The sequence below is a fragment of the Alternaria ventricosa genome (genome assembly GCF_023758065.1).
Source record: "Alternaria ventricosa strain BMP 2768 chromosome Unknown scaffold_9, whole genome shotgun sequence".
NCBI classification, from domain to species: domain Eukaryota; kingdom Fungi; phylum Ascomycota; class Dothideomycetes; order Pleosporales; family Pleosporaceae; genus Alternaria; species Alternaria ventricosa.
In genome coordinates this window covers 169,180-196,044 of record NW_026055689.1, presented here as the reverse complement: position 1 = coordinate 196,044, position 26,865 = coordinate 169,180, and the positions used below count along the sequence as shown (strand labels likewise).

Here is a 26,865-nt window from a genome sequence, read left to right as displayed (position 1 = left end):
GAAAAGATAGTGTACATGTAAAGAAAATGGCTGGTGGGTCCCTGGCATAACCTTTATATACCGAGATAAATGCACGAAATGTCTCCTCGTCGCCTTCACTCAGACGCTGATGCTTCGGCCTCTGACTCCTCCACCTCCGCATCACTAACCACATCACTCAGCACCTCGCTCTCTGCATCGCTCAACCCACTACTCATCGCATCACTCTCATACTCATCCACGACCTTCTTCTTGCTCTTCGCCTTCTTCGCACTGCCCCCAGCTCCCTTAACAGGACTACCACCACCCTCCTTCCTCCCACCAGTCCTCTGAACAAGATGATCAATCGGACACCCCTCATCCCATCCTTCACTGCTCTCGCCCGTTATCGCGCGACACCTAGGACAGCTCTTTCCGTGTTTAATGAGGAGTTGGTGAAGCGGGTACTTGAGGTGGTCCGGAACTCTGACTTCGCAGTGCGCGTATGTTGAGTTGCGGTTTGCACCTGCGAAGGTGCCTTTTGCGCCGGGTGCGAGGCCTGCGGGATCGCCTGGGGGAGGGACCCAGCCTAGCCACTTGCAGAGACGGAAGACGTGGGTGTCGACGGCGAAAGAGGGGCGTTGGAGGCAGAAGAGGAGGACGCAGGATGCTGTTTTGGGGCCGATGCCGGGGTACTTTGTTAGTGCGTTGAAGGCGTCGTCGTTGGAGAGGAGGTGCAGGTGGTCGAGTGAGACGATGTTCTGATCTGCCTTCTCGACCTCTGCGTGTTTTTCGCCTTCGGCCTCGTTCGCTGAACCGGGAGCTTTGTCTGATGAAGACAAGAGCTCGTCGCGTCGCGCTTGGTTCTCTTCCCAGACCATTTGCAGGATCTTCTTGATGTCTTTGCTCTTCACGTCTGCGAGTCCGCCGCTCTTAATTGCCTCGAAGATCTCCTTCTGGTCTGCTTGTCGTACTTTGTTCCAGTCTACACTGCCTTTGCCGACGCCTTCTTTCAGAATACCAAACTTGGCGACAAGACCGGCGAATGCGCGAGATGAATTGGTGCCGGACGTCGCTGCCGAAAGACGTGTTCGAATGAGGGCATCGAGGACGGAAGGTACTTCTCCACAACCGGAGACTTCAAGAGAAGGCGCAGGGATTGTCTTGGGTGCTTCGACCTTGCCGTGTACTTTCGAAAGGAGACGTGTCACTTCTTCGCATTCTTCGGCTGTGGGATGAGGGTAGTTTGGGTACGGTGTCTGGCCTGGAGTAAGGCCATAGCCACCTGTCTTGGCCTTGCTCTTCTTCTTCGGCGATGCGTCGGTGGTGGTAGTCGCTTTGGCAACGAGGTCGTCGACTTCCTCTTTCTTCGGCTTGGCCGTCTTTGTAGACTTCCTAGGCTTCTTGGCTGAAGGTTTGCTCTCTTCCTCCTCGTTCTTGATGGGAAGACTGGGGATAGCACCAAGGTTGTGTGGGAGTTCGTTGATATCTTCCTGCTTTACCGCCGACTTCTTGGCACGCTTCGTGCTCTTTGGTGTGACGGGTGCTTTCTTGGAAGTCGCGTCTGGCGACTCTTCGACCTTGACTGCTTTCCTCTTTCGTCCATTGCGCGCCTCTGGGGTAGTCGGTGGACTCGAGAGTTGTACTGGTTCTTGGCCAATGGCTGGCGCTTGCACGGCATCGGCCCTGGCGGAGCTCCTGGTTGCTCGTGCCATGCTTGGTATAGTGGAGATGGCAAGTCGATTCGATGAGATCGTCAATGGGCTTGGGCGCAATGCCAGCAGTCGCTTATAAGGAAGTCTGAATGCAATGGTGAGGGGACGTGCTGGGCAAGCGAATTGGAGATGGGTGATAGAAAAGGATCACTTGAGGTATCTCGTGAGCGGCAAACCTCGAAAAGTGAAGGGTGAGTGACCGGAAAGGGGAAACTACGCGTGAATGGTGAAGGCAGGTATCATGACGTCGATGACGATGATTGGAGCTTTGGCCCTTGTCCCTGCCTTAGCGCGCATCGAGGACGCGCCGAGGTCCACTATGTCGGGAGTCCGTCACCTCTGATCAGAGCTACCCCACGTCTATCGATACTAACGATACCTCTCGAACGCGTTCAGACTAAGCTCATCATGGCTCACAAGGCGCCGTTGGTTGTTCCTGCGCTTAAGCGACACACCGCCACTGTCATCGTGGCGCATGGACTGGGTGACAGCGGGGCTGGCTGGTAAGGAGACTCAACATTATGAACGTGTACATCTAACCAGCGTAGGATATTCCTCGCGGAGAACTGGCGCCGGCGCAGCAAGTTCGAGGAGGTCTCCTTCATCTTCCCCAATGCACCCAACATCCCGATCACGCTGGTTCGTTGACCAACTCGGACGCAAGCACACGGCATATCGCTGATACGCGACACAGAACATGGGCATGAGCATGCCAGGATGGTACGACATCAAGTCGCTCAGCACGCTCGACGACCGCGACGAAGACGAAAAGGGCATCGTCGAGTCCCAGAAATACTTCCACTCCCTTATCGACCAAGAGGTCGCAAAGGGCATACCCGCCAACCGCGTGGTCGTCGGAGGCTTCTCGCAAGGAGGCGCCATGTCGCTGCTGTCCGGTGTGACATACAAGGAGCAGCTTGGAGGCATCTTCGGTCTGAGCTGCTACCTCCTGCTGCAGAAGAAGATCAAGGACATGATTCCGACCGAGAACCCCAACCAGAAGACCCCCATCTTCATGGGCCACGGCGACGCTGACCAAGTGGTTGCGCACAAGTGGGGCAAGCTGAGCGCGGAAGAGCTCGAGAAGCACGGGTTCAAGGTCGATTTTAGGACTTACAAGTACGTCAGCTGTATGGAAGTACGAACGTATCACTGACAGTGCGCAGGAACCTGGTGCATTCCGCCGACCCAGATGAGATCGATCACCTCGAGTCCTACCTCAACCAGCAAATACCTGCTCTAGGCGATAAGTCTGAGCTCTGACTCTCTCACTCGACCCCGATCGTGTCGATTGAAGCGACGACAGCCCTGATGCTTATAGTTACACTAGCCATTGCTTGGTTTGCGTGGTACAAACGTGATGCTGTACTAAAGCCGCATGATGAGACGGAGTGGCATGGGAATTAAGCTACATATAATTATGGGAGACATATGATAAGATGATTTCGACGTGATAAGTTCATGAATTAAAGCTTGTGCACATAGTCTTTCCGTGTAGGGGCGTCTCTGGAAGGGGTTAGTGAACTCAGTTGTAGTCATGTACTCTGATGGGCCATTTCGTCACCACCTCAGCGCAACCCCTTAGCCAATACCAAATAACAAACACATCTACCCCGCCTCTGTGTCTTCGTAACTGTCATATCCACCTGCTTGTCCGCTAGCTTCATGTTCGTCGGTGAAGTTTGCAAAAATTCTTCCCAGTCGCCCCACCCATCACCACTGCATCGCCAACCACCACAACCACCAACTATCTATCTATTCTAACTGTCCAGCTCTTCATCAATTTCCGATATGGTCTAGTGGCTAGGATTTGCCGCTCTCATCTCGCAGAGTCAGTTCACTGTACAGTGCCGGCAAGGCCCGGGTTCGGTAAGTTCGCACCGCAGCAACATGACTTCGAAGCACGCTTCTAACAATTAATCAGATTCCCGGTGTCGGAAAATACCTTCTTTTTTGCTGATTTTTGAGTAAAAAGGGAGAGGGGTTGAGGCATGGCATGAGGGGCCAAGATGGAGATGCTGGGTTGAGTTTTTGGAAGGGGATGTGCGCTGGAATGTACCGCTGTTTAAGAACTTTAAAAGCATAAGGCCGCGTGTAAGAAGGTGAGATTCATTTCGTTTGGTATTGCACGGCGTGGAGAATTTGGTGTTACGGATGCGGTGTGCAAGTAGGTTTTATTGCTGGAGAAACTTGCAGACCTCTGCCTGTATACATTCTCTATGTGGTGCTTACCGCATCTAAGAGATGCGGCTCTGTGCCTCGGCTACGATGCACCTTACACAACATTACAGTACCACGCCTTCAATCCATCATCCCACTTTTGTCGTGACACTGCATCTCGTGCGCTCCTGCCGCGCGTATTCAATGACGCGCGCACTTTCAAGCCCATCTTAGGAGACTTCCAAGCATCGCATTGCTCACCTGAGCCCAGCAACTCTGCTTTTTCTTCATGCCGAGCTTCTCGAACTCCATCTCGATGCAGCCTCCTATCGATAGCTATATTTGGAGCTCGCTACCAGCGACCCTCGGCCAACGTCCCATTCAGGCGTCCAACAACGTCACAAAATGCCAACGGGCTGCACGGGCTGGGCCATTCGTACGGACTATCCAACATTCCAGCTGGGACTCGCCTGCCTGCTAAGCTCACGCCTCAAAGCTTTGTACCACGGCAAGGAGAGGAGAGTCAGGGGTCGCGTCGAGTCCGGCCCAGCTAGTCAGCATTTAGCGAAATGCTTGAATCCTTAGGGCTGATCCCTTCCAGGGCTCGTCAGTTCGCAAATCTTCTCAACCCGCGCCTGGTTCGCATGAGAAATAACCTCCTGTCGCGCCCAACGTCTAACAAGCATTGGGTTTCCATGACGCTGTCGTTCGGCGACGATCCAGTAGATCTTCCGCGACATAACGATCAACAAGCGAACCCGCATTCACGATGTAATCAGCACCTTAAACCTCGTGTGAAGGATGCCGGCCTTCCCGATCAGTCTGGCCGAAACTTGCCATTGGTAAATTTCCGAACCTGCACGCTTTGGGGAGACGTCGCATCCGTGCGTTCAGGCACGAGCGGCCGTATTTGACATGCGCCTCAGCGCTGGCGGTCTCGTAGCGCGGGCCTAGGGCTTGCGGACAGCGTCAGTCCATGTGGAGATGTACGAGCGCGGTAGGGCGGACGGTGTTTATTGGGTGCGTGGGCCATGGGTCAATACGAGAGGGGCTGTTGTTAAAGAGCTGAGCTCGCTGCTATCTGTGGGTTTCGTTTCTTCACTATCTATCGTCAAGGTCGTTTGTCTAATTCACGCATCTTTTCGTCGACTCTTCATCGTTTCGACAGTTCACTCGCTTCTACACGTCCATTATTTCGACATAGAATAATCTTAATCAAGATGCGCTTCTCAGCTTTCGCCCTCCTCTCGCTGGTCTCGGTTGCCTTTGCTGGTAACTGCGGACCTCAGAATGGAAACGCCAAGTGCGCTGCCAGCGAGTGCTGTAAATCTACAACATCTTCGTATCTCCAGACTCTTGCTAACGATACCTCATAGGCTCCCAGTACGGCTGGTGCGGAACTACCCCCGCCCACTGCGACGCAAAGAACTGCATGCACCCCTTCTCCGGCGCCTCCTCATCCTGCAAGCCCACCCCAACCACGATGAAGACCTCCGCGACCAAGCAAGCCACCTCACCCGCAACCACCTTCCCCACCGCCGTCCCCGAGATCGACGTCTGCGGCCACGCCCAAGGCGGCGTCACCTGCCCCGGCGCCGGAGCCAACGGCTACTTCTACCGCTGCTGCTCGTCCGCCGGCCACTGCGGCCCCAAGAACGACATCCAGGACCAGAACCTGTACTGCGGCGACGGCTGCCAGGCTGGCTTCGGAAAGTGCGACAACCAGAAGGCGCCTGCTGAGCCTACTGCTCCCAAGGGTACTTCGGGTGAGGGAGAGACGTGCGGTCCTATCGTTAACAAGAAGTGTGGTAACAACCTCTGCTGCTCTGGTTCCAACTTCTGTGGCTCCGGTGAGGACTTCTGCGGAAAGGCCAACTGGTGCCAGAGCAAGTGGGGAAGGTGCAACTAATATGTTGGATATTGACATGGGTTGTAGTGGAGAAGTTGGGAGTAGAATAGAGTTACGAGTACAAGAGTCCATGGGACAATGAAAAGACATGAGAACGAAAGATTACTCGCATACACGTGAACTTTACGTTGACATCCCTTTCGCGGGCATATTCTCGCGCAATACCATACTATTGGCTCAATTCTTCATTCACCAAATACTTCGCACACGCCAAACGCGCGCACACAGCAACGTCATCCTTGAAAGCGATATACAAAGGCGACGCATGTATAGCCTGTACTCGAAGCCGGCTCACAGAAAGCGAAAACGTAAGTCGTCTTGAGTGCGGGTAGCTCCTGTGTCTTGAGTGTTTTACGCAGTACGTAAACTCCAGCGCCGGTGTTTACTCTCCACTCGTGTGCCCCCGTTATATTCCTCCACCCATCCATACCGATCGCCAGATCAGAGAGGTGAAGATTGGTTCGCGATACGAGGGAGTGTTGAATCTATAGAAGAAGTGCCAAAGAAGGCGAGGGTGATGTTGCCATACGGGTTTAATCTGAATAACGCGGTTGGGGGTGCTGAGGCGGTGGCACGGGAGGAGTCACTCAAACAGAAATTAAAAACACTTTCTTTGGAGGGGAGGGTGATTAATACGAAGGAGATGTTGGAACATATGACCGAGGTGGGAAGGGATGCGGCCAGATCTGTTGTTCTAGGAGATTTAGAAGAATAGTGATAGGGCTTGGTGGAAGGATGAGGGGGATGTTTTGGTTTGATCCTTGAGGCGTCCACGTTGTTATGCGCTCTGAGCTTTGTGGCGGCTTCTAGACATGACTAGAGAAATAAGATAGTGTTGAAGCGTTTACAGTTCTTCATCAGAAATCAGAGGTCATTTGTATACTTCGAGATTAAGATTAGTGAAGCAGACGCGAAAGTAGTGAGTAGTGGTAGTATCGTGTGCGTGACTTGTTCTCTCCCAGCCGGCACACCGTGGTACCCAGCACCAACATCTCTTTTATAGAGCGCTATAGCACATAGAATCGCCGCAGGTCATCATGTGAAGTTCTCACGAAGAGAACGTGACAGGCGGTAACGTTCCAAGGTTGGCGGTTGAATTGCGGCTGAGGCGGATGACGTTAGCGCGGCTAGGCTTCTCGGGGCGAACATGCAACAAAGCCGAGAACGTGTCATGGCTTGGCTTTCACATGATGGCAGCGCACGCACGCTTCCTCCACAAACCTGTCACATGCTCGACGCTCACCCAACCACACAGCCTCAAACCAGCTAATGCGCCGCCGCTTGTCGACGGGCTGAACGGCTATTCCTGTGGTCATGGACAAACCACGCAGGACGGCTGACCTGGCCTTCCCCCATTTCCACGCCTTTCCCCGTTACCCCAGACGGATCCACACGGGGTTTGACATTGCGACGTGACATTCACATGCTTACGAATTACAACACACGCATTACCGATATCGTACGCCCTGCGACACCACGTGGAGACCCGACTTGACGCCTTTCATGACGCACAGTAGAGCTGCGACTGTATTCACTGGGTTCGACATAGCTGTTTGTGCTGGGAGAGAGGTACAGTCATGATAGACCATGTTTTAGGACGGCCATCGGTGCAGTTCAGGAAGATACAAGTACTGGCTGTAGTGTCCTTTTGGTCGTTCTACCTGTACAGGTAAGCCTATACAAACATCCTCAAACCACAACATTGCATGCTGATAGACACACAGAGGCGACCGCCATGGCCCACCGATCCTCCGCCGCGTATCCGCCCTCCTCTCCAAGAAACTCACCGTCTGGCAATCCGTCCTCATAACACTGCTCTACCTCTACGTCGCCCGCAACTTCGGCAAGCTCGTTGGCCTTGAGTGTCCCGAGCCACTCGCAAGCCTGTACTCGCGTTCATACTTCCGTGCGACATGGGTTACGACTGCGCTGGACGCTGGCTTCTGGTCTGCTATGCGGATAAAACGAAAAGGAGTTAGGGATTTGCTTTCCATTGTGTTCAGCATATACTACATGATATGTGCTGAGCAGGCGGATGAGAAGGTCAGGAAGATTAGAGCAACGCTCACCGTGGACCATCTGCGCGTGGCGTGGAATAAAGGGACGACACCATATCTAGGCGCGTTGACTAGCATGATGCGACCAAGGCTGATGGTCTACCCGCCGCGTCAGATTCGCATACCACGACCGAGAGCTAGTTCGTACCAAGAGCCAGTAACAGGTTGGCTGTACTTCAATGGGCCACGGAGCGCATTGAAGAAGCAAGATAAAGTTGTCTTGGATATCCCCGGGGGTGGTTTTGTTGCTATGAACCCAAGGAATCACGATGATAAGCTCATGGGTTGGGCTGGGAAGACGGGACTGCCTGTTCTCAGTCTGGACTACAAGAAGGCGCCTGAACACCCGTATCCATATGCGCTTAACGAATGCTACGACGTCTATCACATGATCATCGCGTCGAGAGGAACTTGCATGGGCCTGTCAGGAGAAGCAGAGCCGAAGGTTGTCGTCTCAGGCGATTCAGCTGGTGGGAACTTGGCTGTGGCCATGATACTCATGATACTTCAGAGTGGTTCCACCGAGACGCGGAGATGGCAGGGCGAATCCCCTATTCCGCCTCCGATCGGCGTGGTGTTGATCTATCCCGCGCTCGATATGAACATTGGGAATTGGATGACGGACGAGCAAATGGCCCTCATCCGCGACCGACGCGTGAGGAAGACGAACCGACCTATCTTGCGGCACAAGAGCGACGACTACCGACAACTCGCACCGAACACACCGTATGGCTCTGATGATTCGGATAGTGAAGACGAGCGCACCAAAGTTAGCATGGCCAATGGCTCTATGCCCAAAGCCAACGGGGGCGACATCACGTCTCCCCAGACCATGATCAAACTCTCTGCCGCACACACAGGCCAAGATAGCAGTACCGCCACTCTGCAGCAACCTCCCAGCCAGAAATCAAGTCTCCCACCAACACCTCTCGCGACTCAACCTCCCACTCCTGGTGCCACTGCCATCCCTGCACCACCCGCTACAGCCATCAAAACCCGCCTCGCAATGTCCAGCATGATATCCTACTTCAACGACCGCATCCTCACCCCCGAAATGATGCGCGCCATGATCATCCTCTACATCGGTCCCCATCACCGCCCCGATTTCAGCACCGACTACCTCCTCTCCCCACTTCTTGCCCCAGAGTCCCTTCTAGCAAAGTTCCCACGCACTTGGATGTTGACAGGCGAGCGCGACCCCTTGGTCGACGATACCGTCATCTTTGCGGGAAGGCTGAGACAAGCCAAACGCGCAGAATGGGTCGCAGCGAAAGAATTGGGACTAGACTGGGCACGAGGCAGTTTTAACGAAGAAGATAGCGTCATAGTCGATCTCGTCCCCGGTATCAGTCACGGTTTCCTCCAATTCGTCGGTGTATTTCCTGAAGGCTGGAAGTATATTTTCAAATGCGGAAAATGGATCACTGAAGCTTTTGAAGAAACAGACTCGAGAAGGTATGGATACGATGTCGAGACACCAGGGTACACGCCTGCCGCGGGCACGACTACGAGGAGAAGGGAAGGTGGCGATTACTTCGGCACGATAGGCCTCGCGGATGCCATCGATGGTCTTACAAGTCCGAAGTTTAGCCGCAGGAGACATCATCGTAGGAGTGGGACGGCGAGTTCAGCGGATGAGGATCGCCCGTTGGAGATGACGGTGCTGGGGAAGGGGAGGAGGAGTCCGCAGAAAGATGGGGATGAGGGTGCGGCTGGTGCGAGAGGGTTTGGAAGGGTGAGGGGTAGGATGAAGAGTGATAGGGGTAGAAGGAAGAGTTTGGTTAGTCTTGCGAGTGAGGATGATTTGTTGGGGAGGCGGATGAAGAGTTTGACTGGGGCGTTGGGGGGTGATGGGGGGATTTGACAGTGTTCGTGGGTCAGCAAGCATATACATCGTTTGTTTTAGTGCGTATACATTCTGAATAGAAGACGATTTCATGAGGGTTGGGTATTGTGGATCGAGCTGTATGCTAACGAGTGACACAGGCACAGGGGTGTCATCGATGTGGTGGACAAGACTCAACATAAAGAATATGCGGTATTCTGTTTACAGAGAGGTACCCGATCCCTGGAACGATATCCTGCGCTGAGCCAGATACCAGTCCACCATGCACAGTCTTGCTGTGCCGCAATCACGGCATCACCGTTGATTCGCCGACAAGTCACACAAGCGCTATGAAAGGACCGATCCTTGCTCCATCACGCGCATTTCGCTGCGGGACCATGTATCTTTGGCCTATCGTAAAGGAAGAACGTTCCAAGCTTGTAAAGAGATACTTCAAGGTTTTCTACCCTGGCTGTGTTTGTTTGGAGTGGCTTGGTATGCTGGGAGGGACCGCTTCCGCACTTGTTCTACCATTAAGCCCGCCCCGAATCGCCTGGTTTGATTGCTGGTACACCGCGCCTGACTTTCTTTTGCCTTTATACTGGAAATTGCAGAGCTCGTCACTTCTGCTAAACCCGCTATCAGCACAAATCGCTCATATCTCGACTCGGGAAAGCGGATCCGGCTCGAAATGAGAGGAGCATACGTTGATAGGCGCCAGGTTGACTCGATCATCTCCCAGGTCACATCTGACACCGCGTCGATTCAATCTTCCACTCTCCAGCAAATTACATCTGCGGTTGGGACTGCTCTCTATCCTTCTTCGACAGGTTTCGACACACCTCGCAGTTCAACCACAAACTCACTGGCCTCGAGCACGGAAAGCAACGACGGTACAACATCAACTTCGCAGCCATCGGATGGCAATGTGCCGACAGCGGCGCCACAGGACAACGGCAGCGGTAGTTCAGGGCTAGGAGGCGGCGCAATCGCTGGAATAGCTATTGCAGCCGTCCTCGTTATCGCGCTCATCGGTGGATGGTTCTTCTGGCGGCGAAGAAAACGCACGAGAGGGAAGGTCACGAGCACTGAGATTAGTGCGCACATTGCAGGAGACGGAGGCGGAGACGGAGGCATCCCAGAACTCGATACAAAGGAGCGCCCACAAGAGATGCCGGGGAGTCGTCAGGTGGAAACGCAAGAGCTGGATCCTACACAGTACACCAAATACGCGATGAATGGATCTCATGAGCTGAAGACCGAGTCTGAGCCGGCTGAGCTGTTGAACGGTCCCGACGAATACACTACGCGAGTCCCTTATCACGCCCCGCAACGACCCGCTGCTGAGATGACGGAGATGACGGATACGACTGAGGCGACAAACAATTCACTCTCATCTAATGTCGAAGCGCAACGGCGGAGAGAGATGGAATGGCTAGAGATGGAGGAGGAAAGGATGCGGAAGCGGCGAGAGTTGCTTGCGGCGCAAAGCGGTGCGAAGAATTGATAGTGTAGGCACAGCAAAACCTCTACTTAGCTGATTTTGAAAGAAACTCAAGCACAAATTAAAAGTGCCCATATGTCTCTCTATGCTCAAAGTCCAGAAAACCTCAAATCTACTGTCTGCCGAAGCATCGCACCGAGTGCAAAAGCTCCCAACACGTATCTGCGACCGAAACTGCGACCTCTGAATCCATCACTACAGCTTGCATTGAAATGACGACAAAGGTCTGATCATTCCGGTACATAGGATAGCTCGTCGAATGAGAAGTCCATCCACCATGCACAGCCTTGCTCGCTTGACTGTGCCGCAAACACAGTCCCGATGTTTGATTCGATACTGCGTCACACGACCTGTAGGAAAGGCCCGATGCATCAATTTCGACGTGTAGATAAGTGGGTACCTTTGTCTCTTTGACCTATTGGCCTATCGCGAGAAGGAAGGGATTGCTTAGGATTGGGGGCGATGGATTGAGGTACCCCGCTCGCTGTTGAGAAGTACTTGCGGTGATGTATTAATGCCAGGGAACTCTTTAGAGTCACATGGCCTGTCGTCTGATCTCATTATACGTGATATTTCGCGCATTAACTCCCGACAATTCGAAGGGTCTTCGATTTCCATCCGCCCAACTCCTCGGTCCCACGCACCCCATCCACAATGGCAGACCCATCCACAATGACAGAAACATCCATAGTGATAGTCACATCCATAGTGATAGACGCACCTACGACGACAGAGGCACCCACAACGACAGACGCGCCCGCAATAACCGGCCCACCAAAAAATACATACGGCTGGCGCAGCGTCGATGTCTGGGATTCCGCCGACACAACTATAACAACAAAGTTGTTCTTTACAGAGCCACCCGAACTAGGGCCCATATACATGACGCTGGTCATGTTTCCCCATCAATATGGTATCAGCCTTCCGCCTGATCTTCAGACCATGACGAAGGCAGACAAAACCTATCGCGTATCCGGATGTGAATTCTCTTTAGCGACAGATCGGACAGTGATAGCCTTCCGTCGTGACCCTTTTGGACAAGGTGTTTATGAGACGAGTGCTGTCGAAACAACGACGCAATCAACGCCGGTGGAGATCTCAGCACCAAGTTCCACAAATGTTGGAGAGAGTCAAACAACTTCAGCAACTGATGCGACAACGGACTCGGAAGCTTCGGGTTCTGAAGGCAGCGCGAGTGCGATACAATCCGACAATGGGACTCAATATACTACAGCCGCAGCGGATATCAACACTAGGAGTCAGGGACTAAGTGGCGGCGCAATCGCCGGCATAGCTATAGGCGGACTTGTTATCCTCGCCCTTATCATAGGTGGCTGGTACTTCTGGCGCCGAAGAAGGCGCATACAGTCTACGACAAGCAAAAACGCACATGAAGCCGACGAACGAGCAGAACAAGATGATGAGAAGAGTCTTCCTGATCCGCAGTACGATGCATCGACATTCGGCGCTCGCCAAGAGATGTCTGGCGATAGTCGCGCGCAGGAACTGTCCCGCTCGCAGTCGCACAGATATATAGCACATGAGATCGGGTCTGATGATATACCGGGGGAATTACCACTTGCTGGAGTAACTGAGGCGACAGATGAAGGGGAAGTGGAGATACCAGTGCCGGCAAACGATAATACTGCTTCGCATACCTCGCCACATATAGAAGCGCAGAGAAGGAGAGAGCTTGAATGGCTAAAGATGGAAGAGGAAAGAATACGGAAGAGACAGGCGACACTTTTGATGCAAGGGGGTGGGAAGGTTGATGGGAGCAGAGAGGCTGAATGAATGTTCTTGTGACGCCAGCGAAGGAGATGAACGATACGGAAGCAAATGGGGAGAGTTCCCAAGGTTCGACAGAACGATTATGAGATCGTGCGCGGAATAGTGGTTTGGTGTGAAGATGTGTGAACGTCGCGAGGCTTGGTGGCGGAGACCGTTGCGCGCAGTTGCCGAGCTCAAAAAGGAGAAGTAGCCTTGGAGGCGTTGTGGCTGACTTTGTCGGGGCATGAAACATCGAGTGGGTTGACCGATGTCAATGTAAGCTGCGTTTTCGCCCTGCACGGCACAGCCCGTGCCAGTCTCAGCATGCCGAATCAACGTTCGCTGAGATTGATGGGGTTGAGGGCGAAAAGGCCATCTAGCGAATAGACGACATGCACAGCCAGTACCACATTTAGCCTACGCTCAGAAGGGTAGCCGCTAAACTACATACGGCACACAATCTATAAATTGATGGTTCCAACTGTTCCAAGGTTGTGCGCTGATAGCCCCATTCAGGCTGTACCCACGACGCGGTCCTGTCACAGGCATATATCCTAGAGCGTTGTGCATGATGCCAAAGCAGATGATTCTCCGTTGCTATCTAGCTACGTCTTTTGACCCCCGTCATATTTACCTAGGTACACTCGCATATCCGTGGATTGATCTCATTCTGTGTTACGGGCAGCGACCACATAGCGTAGTCCCTGTGACACTGCATAACTACCGATAATGACGGACCAAGCCTCTGGAACAACATGGTCCACCGCAACAATTGTCAAGCTGTGGGACACAGCGGTTGACTCATTTGAGTATCCGACAGTTCTATCCTGGAGTGGCTCACAGCTCCCGACCATCATGGTAGAACCATCACCTTCGCTTCGACTTCAACTACTCTCCAGTGACCCCCGTTTACCGTCCATTACGATAACAGGAGGGGAACCAGCTAAAACAATAGATGGACTCATTCTTTCTCTCCAAACAAGTCCCTACCAGGCAATTTTATTCACTGTCGATTCGAAACCTACAAACCCGCCATCAGTTCCGGCATCCTCAACAAGAAACCTTGGAGCCAACTCTTTTTACTCAAATTGGAACCTCACGCCCTAGACCCAGCCGAAACGGCACTTCCAAGCGAGGCATAGGTGGTGGCGCAATTGCCGGCATAGCAATAGGAGGCATCGCCGTTCTCGCCTTCATAATAGGCGGATGGTATTTCTGGCGGCGCAAAAAGCGGAGGGCGCAACCACCCACGACCACCCTCACCGACGACGAACTAGCAAGACGAGAAGGCGACGGCGATAAGATGGTCTTGGGTGCAGATCAGTCCGCCCCTACGGCTGGCGCATACCAAACGCAATACCAAGAGATGTCAGGCAACGGCCTCACTCAAGAACTAGATCGCTCGCATTCGTACAAATACGCGATGGGAGGAGCGCACGAGCTCAGAGCTGAGGATCAACCGGGAGAGTTGCCGTATAATGGGATAGAAGAGCATGGGCGAGCGGATGAGGCTGGGGCGGTCCGAAGGGACGATGGAGGTGATAGCAGGAACGCGGAGATGATACCAGTCCCGGGAACGAACAATTCGACGTCACAAGTCTCGCCACATGTGGAGGCGCAGCGAAAAAGGGAGGTAGAGTGGTTGGAGATGGAAGAGACGAGAATGAGACAACGGCGAGAAGCACTTCTACAACAAGGTGGTGATCAACACACGTAATACATTAGAAAGTCTTTGAGACCAAGATTTGATGCAACAGTGCATGCAAATACCCCAGACCAACTCCTAACAAGCCCATTCATCGCATCCATGAACCTACACGATATATCCTCACATCCATCCCCCAAGCCCACCAAACCCCTAATCACCCCCTACTCAACAACCTCAATTTTAACCTTCTCCCCCTTAACCATATCCGCCAACTTCGTCTTCATAACCTCCAACTCCCTCTTCGCATCCCTATTCTCCTTCCCCCTCGCCCTCTCATCCGCAAGCTCCTTCTCCAGTCCCGCCACCTTCGCAGTCAACAAGCCATTCTCCTGTCGCAACTCTCCCAACCGTTTTTCCATATCCTCGTCAACAATACCCTTCTTTGCCTTCTCAGCCGCGAGTTCCCGCTTCAGTATCTTCATGTCGTTTTGCAGTTTGCCCTGCAATAGGACTTTGTCGTCGATTCGAGCCTTGGTAGAACGATGTAGTGTGTTTAGTCCGTTGAAGCGCTGCTGGAGGGTTGCCATTTCAGCGTCTTTAGTCTCGAGAGCGCTGCGGTGCTGGGTCTCGAGCTCGGACATGGAGTGGCGGAATGCGCATAGTGAATTGATTGCTTCGTTGATCCGGGTGTGGGGGTTGAACATCTGGTTGTTGTTAGTGGACTGAGACGCCTACGACTGCATCGAGGTAGGGTGGACGTACGGGGCCGGAGTTGTGCGGCAGACGACGGGCTGCCTGGACGCCGTGGCGCGCTGAGAGTGGGAGGTATGTACCGAATATGGACGTGTCGTAGGGTGGGGGATTCGGCGGGGGCATGTTGTTGGGGAATTCGGGGGTTGTAATTGTTGATGGAAGGCGAGTGGATGGGCGGTGATCCTCGTGCGGAGAGGAATGTCGCAGGGAGTGGTAGCAAACTGGCCGTGCGGTGGTGATCAAAAGCGAGATTTTGATAGCGTGAGAGGAGTTGGAAGGCGTGCTAATAAAGCGAAAGAGGGTATCAAAAAACCTAGGAGAGGGGGTTGCGGAAGTAGCGATAGTAGCGTGACTGACATCTCGAAGTAAAGGTGAGTGGACGACGAATCAGAGCCGTCTAGAGCGTTTGCACTGCGACGCGCTGCGGTGAGGGTATCGTCGGTATATACTCGATCCAGTCAACGATTGCGGGGCACGCGCTACTCAAGTCTCGTTTGCTGTTTTGACCGGAAAGACTGACGTGATCGTACCGGGGGAGTAATAGCAGCAATCACTATCGTCGAAGGTGGTGTATAATCTTCAGAGGTAGTAAGACGGACCCTGATGGACGATACCACTTCAATACGAGCTGGAGTTGACGAGAACTAAACCAAAGTGATAGTACGTGCTGGGAGATGATCCGCAGCAGTGAGAATCGACCTCGGTTTGTAGATAGTATACTCATCGTCATCGCCAGTATCCCTCCCGGGGCCTCGATATTTCCTCTTGATCTCAACAGTGCCAACCCTAGTATATGTATCCGTCGTTCCCTCGACCTTCTCGATGCATATGCCTATGTGGCCGGTAATCATCATCACACTACAGGATCTGTAGTCGACAGAGTCAAACATAGCAAAAGCATTGACCAGTGCGCCGTTTCTGAGCTGAAGCTTACACGATGGATACTGTACCGTATCTGTGTCAGCTTTGACCTGTGTGACCAGAGTTAACGGTCCTCTGATGCGGGCGAACCCAGCTGTAATTTCGCCAAAGGGGTCCAAGCCTCTGTGAGTGATGTTGCACTCTTCGAGATGGGCACAATAATCGACCCACATGAAGTTAGCCTCGAGGCTGTCTTGATAATCGTGACAAATGATTCCTTTGACAGATGCCCACGACCACGACGGTGCAGTCCATACCTGCCGTTTCCTAAGACCTCGTCGTTTCTCTCCTCTTCTTTCCTCTGGGATGAGAGACCACTGGTCCGGAAGGTAGTACCACAGCGGATAAAAGTGCCATAGGAGGCCGTCAAGAAAGTGCGATTTCCATAAGCCGGCGTAATATGTGGCCCCGGTGGCTTCTTGTACTTTTCGAACAACGCCAGCCATCGCTGGAAAGGTGTCTTTGTTGAAGCTCACTTCGCGTAAGGTATGATCTTCTATATAATCATTCCATTGATAAAGCTTGCAACGTTTAGGTTGGTTTAGCGTACGTGCCATTTGCTCAATGGTATCCCCGTGGCAAGCTTCGTGAAGGTACGCCCAGTTAACTGGTCTCAACTTCTCTTCGCTCTTACTCCTCATGTGGCATCTCCAGGTTATTTCGCCAGTCTCAAAGCTCAAGACACGACGGGAGAGTGCTTTTTCTTGTCCAGCCCATCCACGACCATTCAAAGGCTAAAGGTATTAGAAAATTTCAATTGAACAATGCCAAACTCAGGGAGTTCAACTAACCTCGTCAACTGGCATGGGAGCTGTTTGAAAGAACAGATCGAACGAGTCTCCTTCGTCTTTGATGTTCACACATAATGGAGGATTTAGTTCGCGAGGACCAAGGAATCCCTCCCCACAGTGCTCTGCTCGTGAAGCAGCTACCGTCAAAGATGAATTGGAGTATACATCTACCATATGTGCAGATTCGTGTTCCCAATCTCTCTTCGAGTCTTGCAGGATGCATAAGCAATCAATCCAGATGTATCCAATGTCCAGACATCGTACAACCATAACAGCGTCTTGTAAGGTTCGCGGTAGATTGTTGAAGCCTATACCAGACTCGTGGTTCTTCAAATTGATTGTAGTCGTCGTCAAGGGTAAGGTGGTGCCCCAGCAGTAGCTCAACGCCGCATACAGACCCGTCTGACCTTCGGAAGTCTGCAGAAGCTTGCAACTTTCACCCCGAAGTTGATCTCGCCATGGCTGCTGCATACCGAGCATTTGTTCTCGTCCAGGAAGCATGCTCACGTCCAAGACTCGTGTAGGCAGGGGTACTCGTCGCATTGATCGATCATGGCACCAGGAGTGGCTAGTGTTACATTTGTCCAGCCAAGATAGCATACGTTCCAATGTTTTAGGATGCAGTGTCTCTCTTAGAACAACACTAGTGAGGTCGCAGATTCGCCTTAATGGGTCGTCTGTACTATCCAGTCAGTTTAGGATTTTCTCATTGTTCAGCGTGCATGAAAATTACCAAATAGTAACCTTATGTAGACGAGCAACCAAGAGGAAGTTACAACACAGTGTGGAGTACCTAAGGCGATTCGGAAGGGCTTATGCGACTCCTTAGCGCCAGGTAATCTCATCCACACCATGGGATTCTGTGGAACGACAGTCTTGATTGTTTCCAATGTGAAGGAGTTTCTTCCCCTCTCCCACGTCGTGCACCAACTCGTTTGATTGATTTTCAGCAGGATGTATGCGCAGAGTGGGCATGTCTTCGCGCGAGACACCATCTCTGCAATAGTGCATCGTCGCTCGTTCCAAGGAAGATTGTCGTTAGGAATCGACGATGTTCGCCCAACTGCGTTGAACCTAAAGCCAGCTCTTTCAAGCGTGTGATCATGTTTCTCTCGTGTGATGACTTTGCGAAACGGTATCGACCTGCAAACGTTACAAAGCGACATGATTGAAATCGCGACGTGCAAATGTGCAGTGGCACGGTGATATCATCGCAGTCCTCACATGTTGTTGTCCCCGCAGCTGTGCCACAATGCTACATATGCGCTAGCCCTCATCTAGCACCTAACGTTGTCACATGATCGATAGTCGCCTGCTGCATTCTGTTGTCTGAAGGGTCCATGGTTGTATCCCGAATGTTGAAGTGAGGGGCCTACTTGCCTACTGCGATGGCGCGAAAAGAGCATCGTTCGTGTTCCTAGAGGACATGGGCGCCTACGTTAACCGTGGTTGTCGTAAATTTACCCTCTCTTTTGTGATATAGTCTGCAGAAGGTCATGCTCGTTGTTCTCCTTGCATGTGGTGAGCACATGTCTACGGCGCGCTGCATCGTCCATAAGCCATCTCGCAGCGGCAGTGCCGAAGTGGGCAGGGGGCTCGGTGGTTAATATCGCGTATCGCCTATCTATGGTTTCTGAAGAGATCAACGGCTGGTTCGGTCCTATTGAAGCAAACTCTGAAAGAACAAAGAAGGTTCATCATCGGCTCATGTGAGTACGACAGGCATTGGTGCGTCTGATGCAGACAATGACGATACTACCTTTCCATCGACGGGCGGCAGTGCCAACGGCTCGATGGCACATACCAACTAGTCGGCGGTTTGATTAGAAGACAACCTCTGCGATTGCATCATCCCTCTGGAACGGCCGTGAATCGCAGCGCACCTAGCCCAAGCGCGTAAGAACGATTGCGCACACCCCGCGGAAAAGATTGGTGTGAACGTGTGGCGGTGCAGCGAAAAACGCAGGGTCTGGAAGCTGCGCCACGTGTACCCGCATGTGTAAACAGGGGCAGCGAGCTGAAAAGACAAAAACTCAAATTCTATCCCGTCGATATTGCGCGTCACCTGGTGTTGGTGGAGATCACAAGAGGGGCCAGGGGATTGGCTGCAGCCGCAGATGAGATCGTAGACGTGGTGAGACGGGATGTGGCTTCAATCTAGATCGTCGGTTCCCACAGGGGGTGTGGAGTTGTCAATCCTTCCCGCTGTGTGCGAGGAGCGGCTGCGCGTGTCAATCAATTGTGACTATCACTGCGGGATCCAGATGCGGTGGGGAGAATAGGCTTTCTGTGTCTGTGTCGTGTCTGTGTGTAGTCCATGGTGATAGGATGCGCACAGAGTACGGTGAGATGGCATCGTCATAGTTTCGGCTGCTTAACCGCAACAACGCATAGTCGGTTCTGTGCCGTGTTTGTTCGTGTATCGTCGGTCGCTTTCAAACAAGGTGACACCTGACAGGGAGAAGGGGTAGCCGGCAGCGGACAAGGCTCGATTGACGTAATTGTCGTACCGCTTCCAGGGCGATCGCTAGCGAGGCTGGGAGCTTGGCAATGTTCTCTCAACTGGATTTGCGCCGCATGTCGCGAATCACAAGGTTGCTTTTCCGCCAGCTCGGTAATTTCCTTGGGCCCTTGTCGCGCATCCTTCACATGAAGACGCGTTTCGAGCCGGACATGGGTGGTGGGAAAGTCCCGCTCGACGGCCACGCCGAGCTGCATTCACTGCAACGCCACGTAGTGAAAAGGCTTCAGCAATTGAGGCTGGTGATGCACGCCGACGAGAAGTGTCAGGGTCCAGAAGCTGGATGCGCGCAGCTAAGCTGAAGGCGTTAGCGCACTGGCTCGAGTCGCGCGATAGGACCGATTTGTGGAGTGTGCTTTGACCACGACGTCACACTAGGGCTTGTGGACTCCTTGTATAGCGCCCGCAGTCCTGTTTATTTGTATGCAGTCCTAGAGCCTCCTCATTTCCTAGAAAGCATCTTCCTTTCACTGCTTCTCCTCCTCAACCCCACGGGCACGCGACTGCCTAGTTGCCCAGCATGTCGTCTACAGTCAGTTCCCCCACTATCGCGACAGCATTGACATGAACGCGCGCTAATCATAACAAAGGGTGGTGAAGTTGGCAAAGCCCAGAAAGAATCCTCCAACTCCCTTTCCAGTCTGGTTTCCACCCTGGTGCCGACTGCCATTCTTGCGCTCGCCTTCGTCGTCGCTTTCCTTATCGCGCGCAAATACTTCCGTCGAGTCTATGCGCCGAGAACCTATCTCAACCACCTGGGGCAGCAACGACAGACACCCGCGCCGAGTGGAGGCTTCCTAGGATGGATAAAAGACTTCAAGAACCTCAAGGACGAGTACATTCTCGACCACCAGTCCATTGACGGCTACCTGTTCGTGCGCTTCTTCAAGGTCCTCATCGTCACCTGCTTCCTGGGATGTCTTGTCACATGGCCCGTTCTCTTCCCCGTCAACGCAACTGGAGGGGCAGGCCAGGAGCAGCTCGATCTTCTCTCCATGAGTAACGTCAACCCCGAAGGCAAGAATGTCAACCGCTACTATGCCCATGCCGGTATCTCCTTCATCTTCCTCAGCATGGTTATGTGCATCATTGCCCGCGAGTCCTTCTACGTCGTCAACCTCCGTCAAGCGTACCGTCGCTCGCCATGGGGAGCCAGTCGCCTGTCTTCGCGTACCATTCTGTTCACCAACGTCCCAACGACCATGTCGCAGTCTGCCCTCTTCGAGATGTTCCCCGGCGTCAAGCATGCCTGGGTCGCCTCAAACACGAAGGAACTGGACGACTTGGTTGAGGACCGTGACAAGACTGCTATGAAGTTGGAGGATGGCGAGAATCAACTCTTGCGTGAAGCCAACATGAACCGAATCAAGGCAGAGAAGGGCAAGAAGCACTTTGTCGCCAGCGACGTATCTGATGGCACCAAGTGGATTGACCCCAAGAAGCGACCCACCCACAAGCTCAAGTTCCTGATCGGCAAGAAGGTTGACACTATCGAGTACGGACGATCGCACCTTGCTGAGCTCATGCCCAAGATCACCCAAGAGCAAGACAAGCACTGGAACGGCCAGGGTGAGTTGGTCGGAGCCGTCTTCCTCGAGTTTGATACCCAGAGGCATGCGCAGGACGCCTGGCAGATGATGCAAAGCAGCAAGACCCGACCTGACAAGAAGCTCAAGGCACGCCAACTAGGTATCGTGCCTCAGGAGGTCGTTTGGGGCAATCTCAAGATCAAGCCCATGGAGCACCTTGCCCGCTGGGCTGTCGCTACCGCCTTCATCACTGTTATGATCATCTTCTTCGCAATTCCCGGTAAGACTCACGGTACACACTTTACAGAATTCCGCTGACGTACACAGTTGCCTTTGTCGGTCTAATCTCCAACGTCAACTACCTTGCTGACCAATTCTCCTGGCTCGAGTGGATTCTAGACATCCCTAAGGTTATCCTGGGTGTTGTTACCGGTCTTCTACCAGCTGTCATGCTTGCTGTGCTCATGGCCCTCGTGCCGATCGTCTGTCGCCTGATGGCCAAGCTGGCTGGTTACGTTACATGGAGTCAGATCGAGCTCAAGACTCAGAACTGGTACTTCGCCTTCCAGGTCGTCCAGGTATTCCTTGTGGCAACCCTGTCTAGCGCCGTCACGTCTGCCATCAGTGATATTATCGACAACCCCGGCAGCGTGCTTACTCTGCTCTCTACAAGCTTGCCTAAAGCCTCCAACTTCTACATCAGCTACTTCATCCTGTTGGGTCTCTCATCGGCTGCTGGAACTCTGCTCAACATCGGAGGCTTCGTCGTTGTCGTGCTCCTGGGCCGCATTCTGCCTGGCAAGACACCTCGCAAGATCTTCGACAAGCTTACTAAGCTCTCGGCTCCATCGTGGGGATCTGAGTACCCCAAGTGGGTCAACTTGGCTGTCATTGGTATCACCTACTCTGGCATTGCACCTCTTATCCTCGGTTTCGCTACCATTGGCTTTTCCCTCATCTACGTTGCCTTCAGGTACAACTTCCTTTACGTGTACGAGACCAACCTGGACACCAAGGGCGAGGCTTACCAGAAGGCCCTTCGCCAGCTTATGACCGGTATCTACCTGTCTGAGATCTGCCTTATCGGTCTATTTGCTATTGCCACGGCCGAAAACATCCAGGCTGTCGGTCCGTTGGCCATCATGTGCCTGCTCCTCTTCCTCACCCTCGTCTTCCAGTTCACACTGAAATTCGCTCTGAAGCACGAGGAAGCTCGCCTGGCCTACTGCGACCCGTCCCCTGCCCACGGCCTCCACACCAACGGCCACCACGAGGACGGCATGCACACTCAGAACGGCGAGAAGGTCCACACTACCGATGCTACCCCCAGCTACGCACCCAAGCCCACTCGTATGCCCGGATTCCTGGCCAAGATGTTCAACCCCGAGAAGCACTCGATCCACAACCTCTCCGCGTCCCTCGACCAGTTCTACCACCAGCCGCAAGAGCCGCTGCCCATGGAGATCCAGAAGCGCGCCTTCTTCAACCCCTCCGTCACCAGCCCCACACCCGTGATCTGGATCGTAAAGGACGACATGGGCATCAGCACGCGCGAAATCAGGGACACCCAGAAGACCGTCCCCGGACTCGTCATCACGGACGAGCAGGCTACCTTCAACGAGAAGGGCAAGGTGTACTGGAAGGGTGTCGAGGACGGTCACTCGCGCGAGGCACCCGTCTTTGACGAGCGTATTGTGTACTAGTGGATGGTCTCTTTCATTTCAGCTAATGACGATGGAGTTCGATACCCAAAAAGGGATGAAACGGTTTCCTTGACTTGTTTTTGCGGATGAGCAGAGCAGCGATGGCGAATGAGGCGTGTTTTCAATTCTATAAACGAGTACCCCTGCTACTTTAGCTATATAGTTCCTAGTAATGACACTGAGTTGCACACTCATTTCAAGACTGAACTGTGAGTAATGATTCATGGTGTGTGTGTGTGAGTGTGGTGTTCTTTGTAATGATGTGTAATGGGTATCATGCAACTATGCTCTTCACTCGCTGGTGATGAAATTTTCAAACTGCGCCTGCCCTCCTCTTCTCCAAAATCTGCAGCTTCAACCCTTCAGCCGCGACCCCGGTCTCTAGGACTCTTCCTACACCCTTCTTCCATGTCTCCTCGAGCGTCTTGAGCTCAGCACCCGCGCTATCTTGCTGCGACCTCCTCGCCATCTCCACCTCTTCTTGCTGCTTGCCCAAATCCGCCAGCTCAGCCTCGATGCCCTTGAGTATATCCTCCAACTGCGAGTTCCCAACCAGCCACGCGTTCTTCCCGAATTTCTCCAACAAGCCCAACTGCGTCAGCCTGCCCTGCACATACTCCGAGCTCGTGTACGCCTGCTTGAGCGCCTTATTCCACCGCTCCAGCAGCTCCGGCCTCTCCTCGTCGCTAGTCGGGGTAGTGCTCTCCGGCGCATCGAGATCCTCATAGCGCTTCAAATCGACGCCAGACAGCTTCGAAGTAGGGTGATCGTCGAGGCGCGCATGTTCGCGCGTGATGAAATCGGAAAAGGTAGGTGTGTATTTCGTGACTGCTGGTATAAGCGCGGGATGCATATCTGTCGTGTCTACGCCCGCGGCCCTGATATCGGCGTTGATGGCATGTCTAGCAGCGACCAGGCTCGCAGCATCGAGCTCCGTATCAACATCTACAAGCAGTTAGCGAGGCAATAACGGGGGTTATCAGTCCAGATGGCGCGCGTGACTGGGCGCATCGGACATGTTTGCTGTGTTGGGGCATGTCGCAAATTGGACGTACAAGGGAGATGGTCGTAGGATTCCTGGATGAGGGGCATGGCGGGCAAGCGACGTGCAGCGGGCCGGGATAAGGGCGAGGTGGGTGGTGTATTGGATGCGCAGGTGAGTTTGAAGTATTGGAAGGGTGTCGCGAAACTAGAGAAGCAGGCCCGCTAGATTTAGGCGGATGGGCCTTGCGTGGTCGCGTCCGGGCTCCCCGCCAACCAGACGGCGAGGAACCCCGCAACGTCATGCAATGCAGGTGCCGGGCGCGACTATCAAGCTTCGCGCTGCTGTGTGGCCAGAGGCGATACTTTGTCTCCCCTGCCTATCTATCGCCCATGTGCAACCCTGTACACCTACACGTCTGGCACGCGTAGCTTCCGGTGCCAGCAGTAGCGTACAAGAACCTCGCCGCGCCCCGTCCAGCGGCTTCCTGCTTCTTTCCGCACACTTCCGCCCAGACATCTCTTCGCGTCCATGGCGCGCTCACACATCGCAGTCGCACTGGGTGCGGCCCTTGTTGCCTCGTTGATTATCGCCCAGCTCGTTATCAACCTCGGATTCCCCGTCGTCGACTTCTGGCATGCGCGCCTCGATCAGACGTACACTGGAGCCCAGCAGGATGTCTTCAACAGCGAGAAGCAGGATGGAGGCCAGGCCGGTGACGCTTCTTCGTACCTTGTCGGCGTTGGCAAGGCGGATATCACTGGGTAGGTGGTGAGGAGATCACTGTGCGACTGTACTAACGTCGCCACAGTCCCGTCGTCGAGCTCAACATGATGGGCTACGCCAACTCGTCGCAAATCGGATCTGGACTCCGCCAACGCCTCTACGCCCGCGCCTTCATCGTCGGCAACCCGGACGAAGCCAGCGAACGGTTCGTGTACCTCGTCCTCGACACACAGTCTGGAGACACTGCCATCCGCAATGGCATCTTGGAAGGGCTCCAGGCCATGGGCTCCGAATACGCTGTATACGGGAAGAACAATGTCGCCGTGACAGGCACGCACAGCCATGCCGGACCGGGAGCCTGGTTGAATTACCTCCTCCCGCAGATCACGAGTCAGGGTTTCGACAAGCAGAGCTATCGCGCGATTGTGGACGGAACGCTTCTGTCTATCAAGAGGGCGCATGAAGGACTTACCCTGGGAACTGTCAGCGCTGGCAGTGCGAAGATTGCTGATGCAAACATCAACCGCAGTCTGTTCGCCTACCTTGCCAACCCCCAAGCAGAACGCGATCGCTACACGGACAATGTGGACAAGACCATGACACTTTTGAAGTTCACGAGAGCCAGTGATGGAAAGAGCATTGGAATTTTGAATTGGTTCCCTGTTCATGGCACCAGTATGCTTGGAAACCAGACGCTCATTGCTGGAGACAACAAGGGCGTGGCCGCATACTTGCTGGAGAAAGACATGGAGGCCAACGCTGCCGACTCAAATGCTGCCGAGGGCTTTGTGGCAGGCTTCTCACAAGCCAACGTCGGTGACACGACCCCAAACGTACTCGGCGCCTATTGCGAAGACGGGTCAGGCCAGCAGTGCCGACTCAACGACAGCACTTGCGGAGGAAAGAGCCAAGACTGCCACGGTCGTGGACCGTTCTTCGGCCTGGACGACGGAGGCCACAAGTCGTGCTACGAGATTGGCAGGCGTCAGGCCGAGGGTGCCAGGAGCATCTACGACTTCAATGCTTTCACGCCCATCTCCGGCAAGGTCCGCTCGTTCCACACCTATGTCGACTTTTCCAACTTCACCTTCACCCTCAGCAATGGATCCGTCGTCCATACATGCCCAGCAGCCATGGGTAACTCCTTCGCTGCTGGCACATCTGACGGCCCTGGCGCCTTTGACTTTGTCCAGAACGACCCCGGTGCGCCCTCGAATCCCTTCTGGAACCTCGTCGGCAGCGCCATCGCACCACCAAGCAAAGAGCAAAAGGAGTGCCAGTACCCGAAGCCCGTCTTACTGAACGTCGGACAAGCCAACGTACCATACCCCTGGTCCCCAAACATCGTCGACATCCAAGTCCTCCGTGTCGGCCAACTCGTCATCATCGTCTCCCCCGGCGAGGCAACAACCATGTCCGGCCGCCGCTGGCGCGAAGCCGTCCACAACGCCATCATCTCTTCTAACATAGCCACCTCACCCATCGTAGTCCTAGGCGGTCCAGCAAACAGCTACACCCACTACATCGCTACGGAAGAAGAATACGGCATCCAGCGCTACGAAGGCGCATCCACCCTCTACGGCCCCCACACCCTAAACGCCTACATCAACTCTACTCTAACATACCTCCCCTATCTCTCCGACTCCTCATCTTCTCCCCCTCCGCCCGGTCCCTCGCCCCCCGACAACCGCGACAAATCCATCTCCCTCATCACCGGCGTCGTCTACGACGGTGCTGGCTTCGGCCGCTCCTTCGGCCAAGTCACCAAAGACGTCCTGCCCCTTTACGCCCGCGGCGCCACCGTCTCCGCGACGTTCGTCGGCGCGAATCCGCGTAACAACCTCCGTCTTGAAGGCACGTTTGCTGCTATAGAGAAACAGAGCAGTGATACTGATGGTGGTGGGGAGTGGACGCAGGTTAAGAACGACGAGGATTGGGAGTTGGTGTATCAGTGGAAGAGGGTGAATGGGCTTACGGGGACGAGTGATGTGACTATTAGTTGGGATACGGGGATTATGGGGGTGGAGAAGGGAGTGTATCGGATTAGGTATTATGGGGATGCTAAGAAGGTGGGAGGGAGTATTGAGGAGTTTGAGGGGGTTAGTGGGGTTTTTGAGTTACAGTGAGGGGGTTGGTGGGTTTGGGATGATAGTATAAGGCTGTATGATGGTACGATGGTATGATTTTTCATGTGAGGAGGATGAGAAGGGAAATGTAGTTTATACCCCATTTTGGTCAGAGAATGAATGGATATTATCTCGCGTTTCGATTCGGAAGTGTGACGTCGCATATGAGAGGGGAAGGGCATGACGCGGCATACGATGTTGGGTCAGATATATCGTGATCTTGAGAGTGCTACATTATCACTATTGCTCGTTTTTCCGCTCACGATG

General features: G+C 53.6%; 9 protein-coding genes across 9 annotated transcripts; 6 read left to right on the top strand and 3 right to left on the bottom strand.

Annotated features, from left to right (window-relative positions):
- Positions 1-95: 95 nt before the first annotated feature.
- On the bottom strand, positions 96-1,673 carry J4E93_005742 (uncharacterized protein; the record flags this gene model as incomplete). Its single annotated transcript, XM_049343662.1, has 1 exon — positions 96-1,673. The coding sequence occupies one exon, from the start codon at positions 1,671-1,673 to the stop codon at positions 96-98; it is 1,578 nt and encodes a 525-aa protein (XP_049198895.1).
- A 408-nt stretch (positions 1,674-2,081) lies between these two features.
- J4E93_005741 (uncharacterized protein) lies at positions 2,082-2,936 on the top strand (the record flags this gene model as incomplete). The annotated part of the gene is made up of 4 exons (XM_049343661.1): positions 2,082-2,176; positions 2,222-2,312; positions 2,368-2,792; positions 2,840-2,936. The coding sequence occupies 4 exons, from the start codon at positions 2,082-2,084 to the stop codon at positions 2,934-2,936; spliced, it is 708 nt and encodes a 235-aa protein (XP_049198894.1).
- A 2,117-nt stretch (positions 2,937-5,053) lies between these two features.
- Positions 5,054-5,742, top strand: J4E93_005740 (uncharacterized protein; the record flags this gene model as incomplete). The annotated part of the gene is made up of 2 exons (XM_049343660.1): positions 5,054-5,156; positions 5,210-5,742. The coding sequence occupies 2 exons, from the start codon at positions 5,054-5,056 to the stop codon at positions 5,740-5,742; spliced, it is 636 nt and encodes a 211-aa protein (XP_049198893.1).
- Positions 5,743-7,319: 1,577 nt separating this feature from the next.
- J4E93_005739 (uncharacterized protein) lies at positions 7,320-9,663 on the top strand (the record flags this gene model as incomplete). Its single annotated transcript, XM_049343659.1, has 2 exons — positions 7,320-7,411; positions 7,467-9,663. The coding sequence occupies 2 exons, from the start codon at positions 7,320-7,322 to the stop codon at positions 9,661-9,663; spliced, it is 2,289 nt and encodes a 762-aa protein (XP_049198892.1).
- Positions 9,664-9,907: 244 nt separating this feature from the next.
- J4E93_005738 (uncharacterized protein) lies at positions 9,908-11,131 on the top strand (the record flags this gene model as incomplete). Its single annotated transcript, XM_049343658.1, has 2 exons — positions 9,908-9,914; positions 10,239-11,131. The coding sequence occupies 2 exons, from the start codon at positions 9,908-9,910 to the stop codon at positions 11,129-11,131; spliced, it is 900 nt and encodes a 299-aa protein (XP_049198891.1).
- Positions 11,132-14,767: 3,636 nt separating this feature from the next.
- On the bottom strand, positions 14,768-15,422 carry J4E93_005737 (uncharacterized protein; the record flags this gene model as incomplete). Its single annotated transcript, XM_049343657.1, has 2 exons — positions 14,768-15,250; positions 15,309-15,422. 2 exons carry the CDS (start codon positions 15,420-15,422, stop codon positions 14,768-14,770), a joined length of 597 nt encoding a protein of 198 aa, XP_049198890.1.
- A 4,630-nt stretch (positions 15,423-20,052) lies between these two features.
- Positions 20,053-22,764, top strand: J4E93_005736 (uncharacterized protein; the record flags this gene model as incomplete). Its single annotated transcript, XM_049343656.1, has 3 exons — positions 20,053-20,064; positions 20,123-21,341; positions 21,389-22,764. 3 exons carry the CDS (start codon positions 20,053-20,055, stop codon positions 22,762-22,764), a joined length of 2,607 nt encoding a protein of 868 aa, XP_049198889.1.
- Positions 22,765-23,077: 313 nt separating this feature from the next.
- Positions 23,078-23,856, bottom strand: J4E93_005735 (uncharacterized protein; the record flags this gene model as incomplete). Its single annotated transcript, XM_049343655.1, has 2 exons — positions 23,078-23,709; positions 23,820-23,856. 2 exons carry the CDS (start codon positions 23,854-23,856, stop codon positions 23,078-23,080), a joined length of 669 nt encoding a protein of 222 aa, XP_049198888.1.
- A 421-nt stretch (positions 23,857-24,277) lies between these two features.
- On the top strand, positions 24,278-26,598 carry J4E93_005734 (uncharacterized protein; the record flags this gene model as incomplete). Its single annotated transcript, XM_049343654.1, has 2 exons — positions 24,278-24,510; positions 24,558-26,598. 2 exons carry the CDS (start codon positions 24,278-24,280, stop codon positions 26,596-26,598), a joined length of 2,274 nt encoding a protein of 757 aa, XP_049198887.1.
- Between the last annotated feature and the right edge of the window lie 267 nt (positions 26,599-26,865).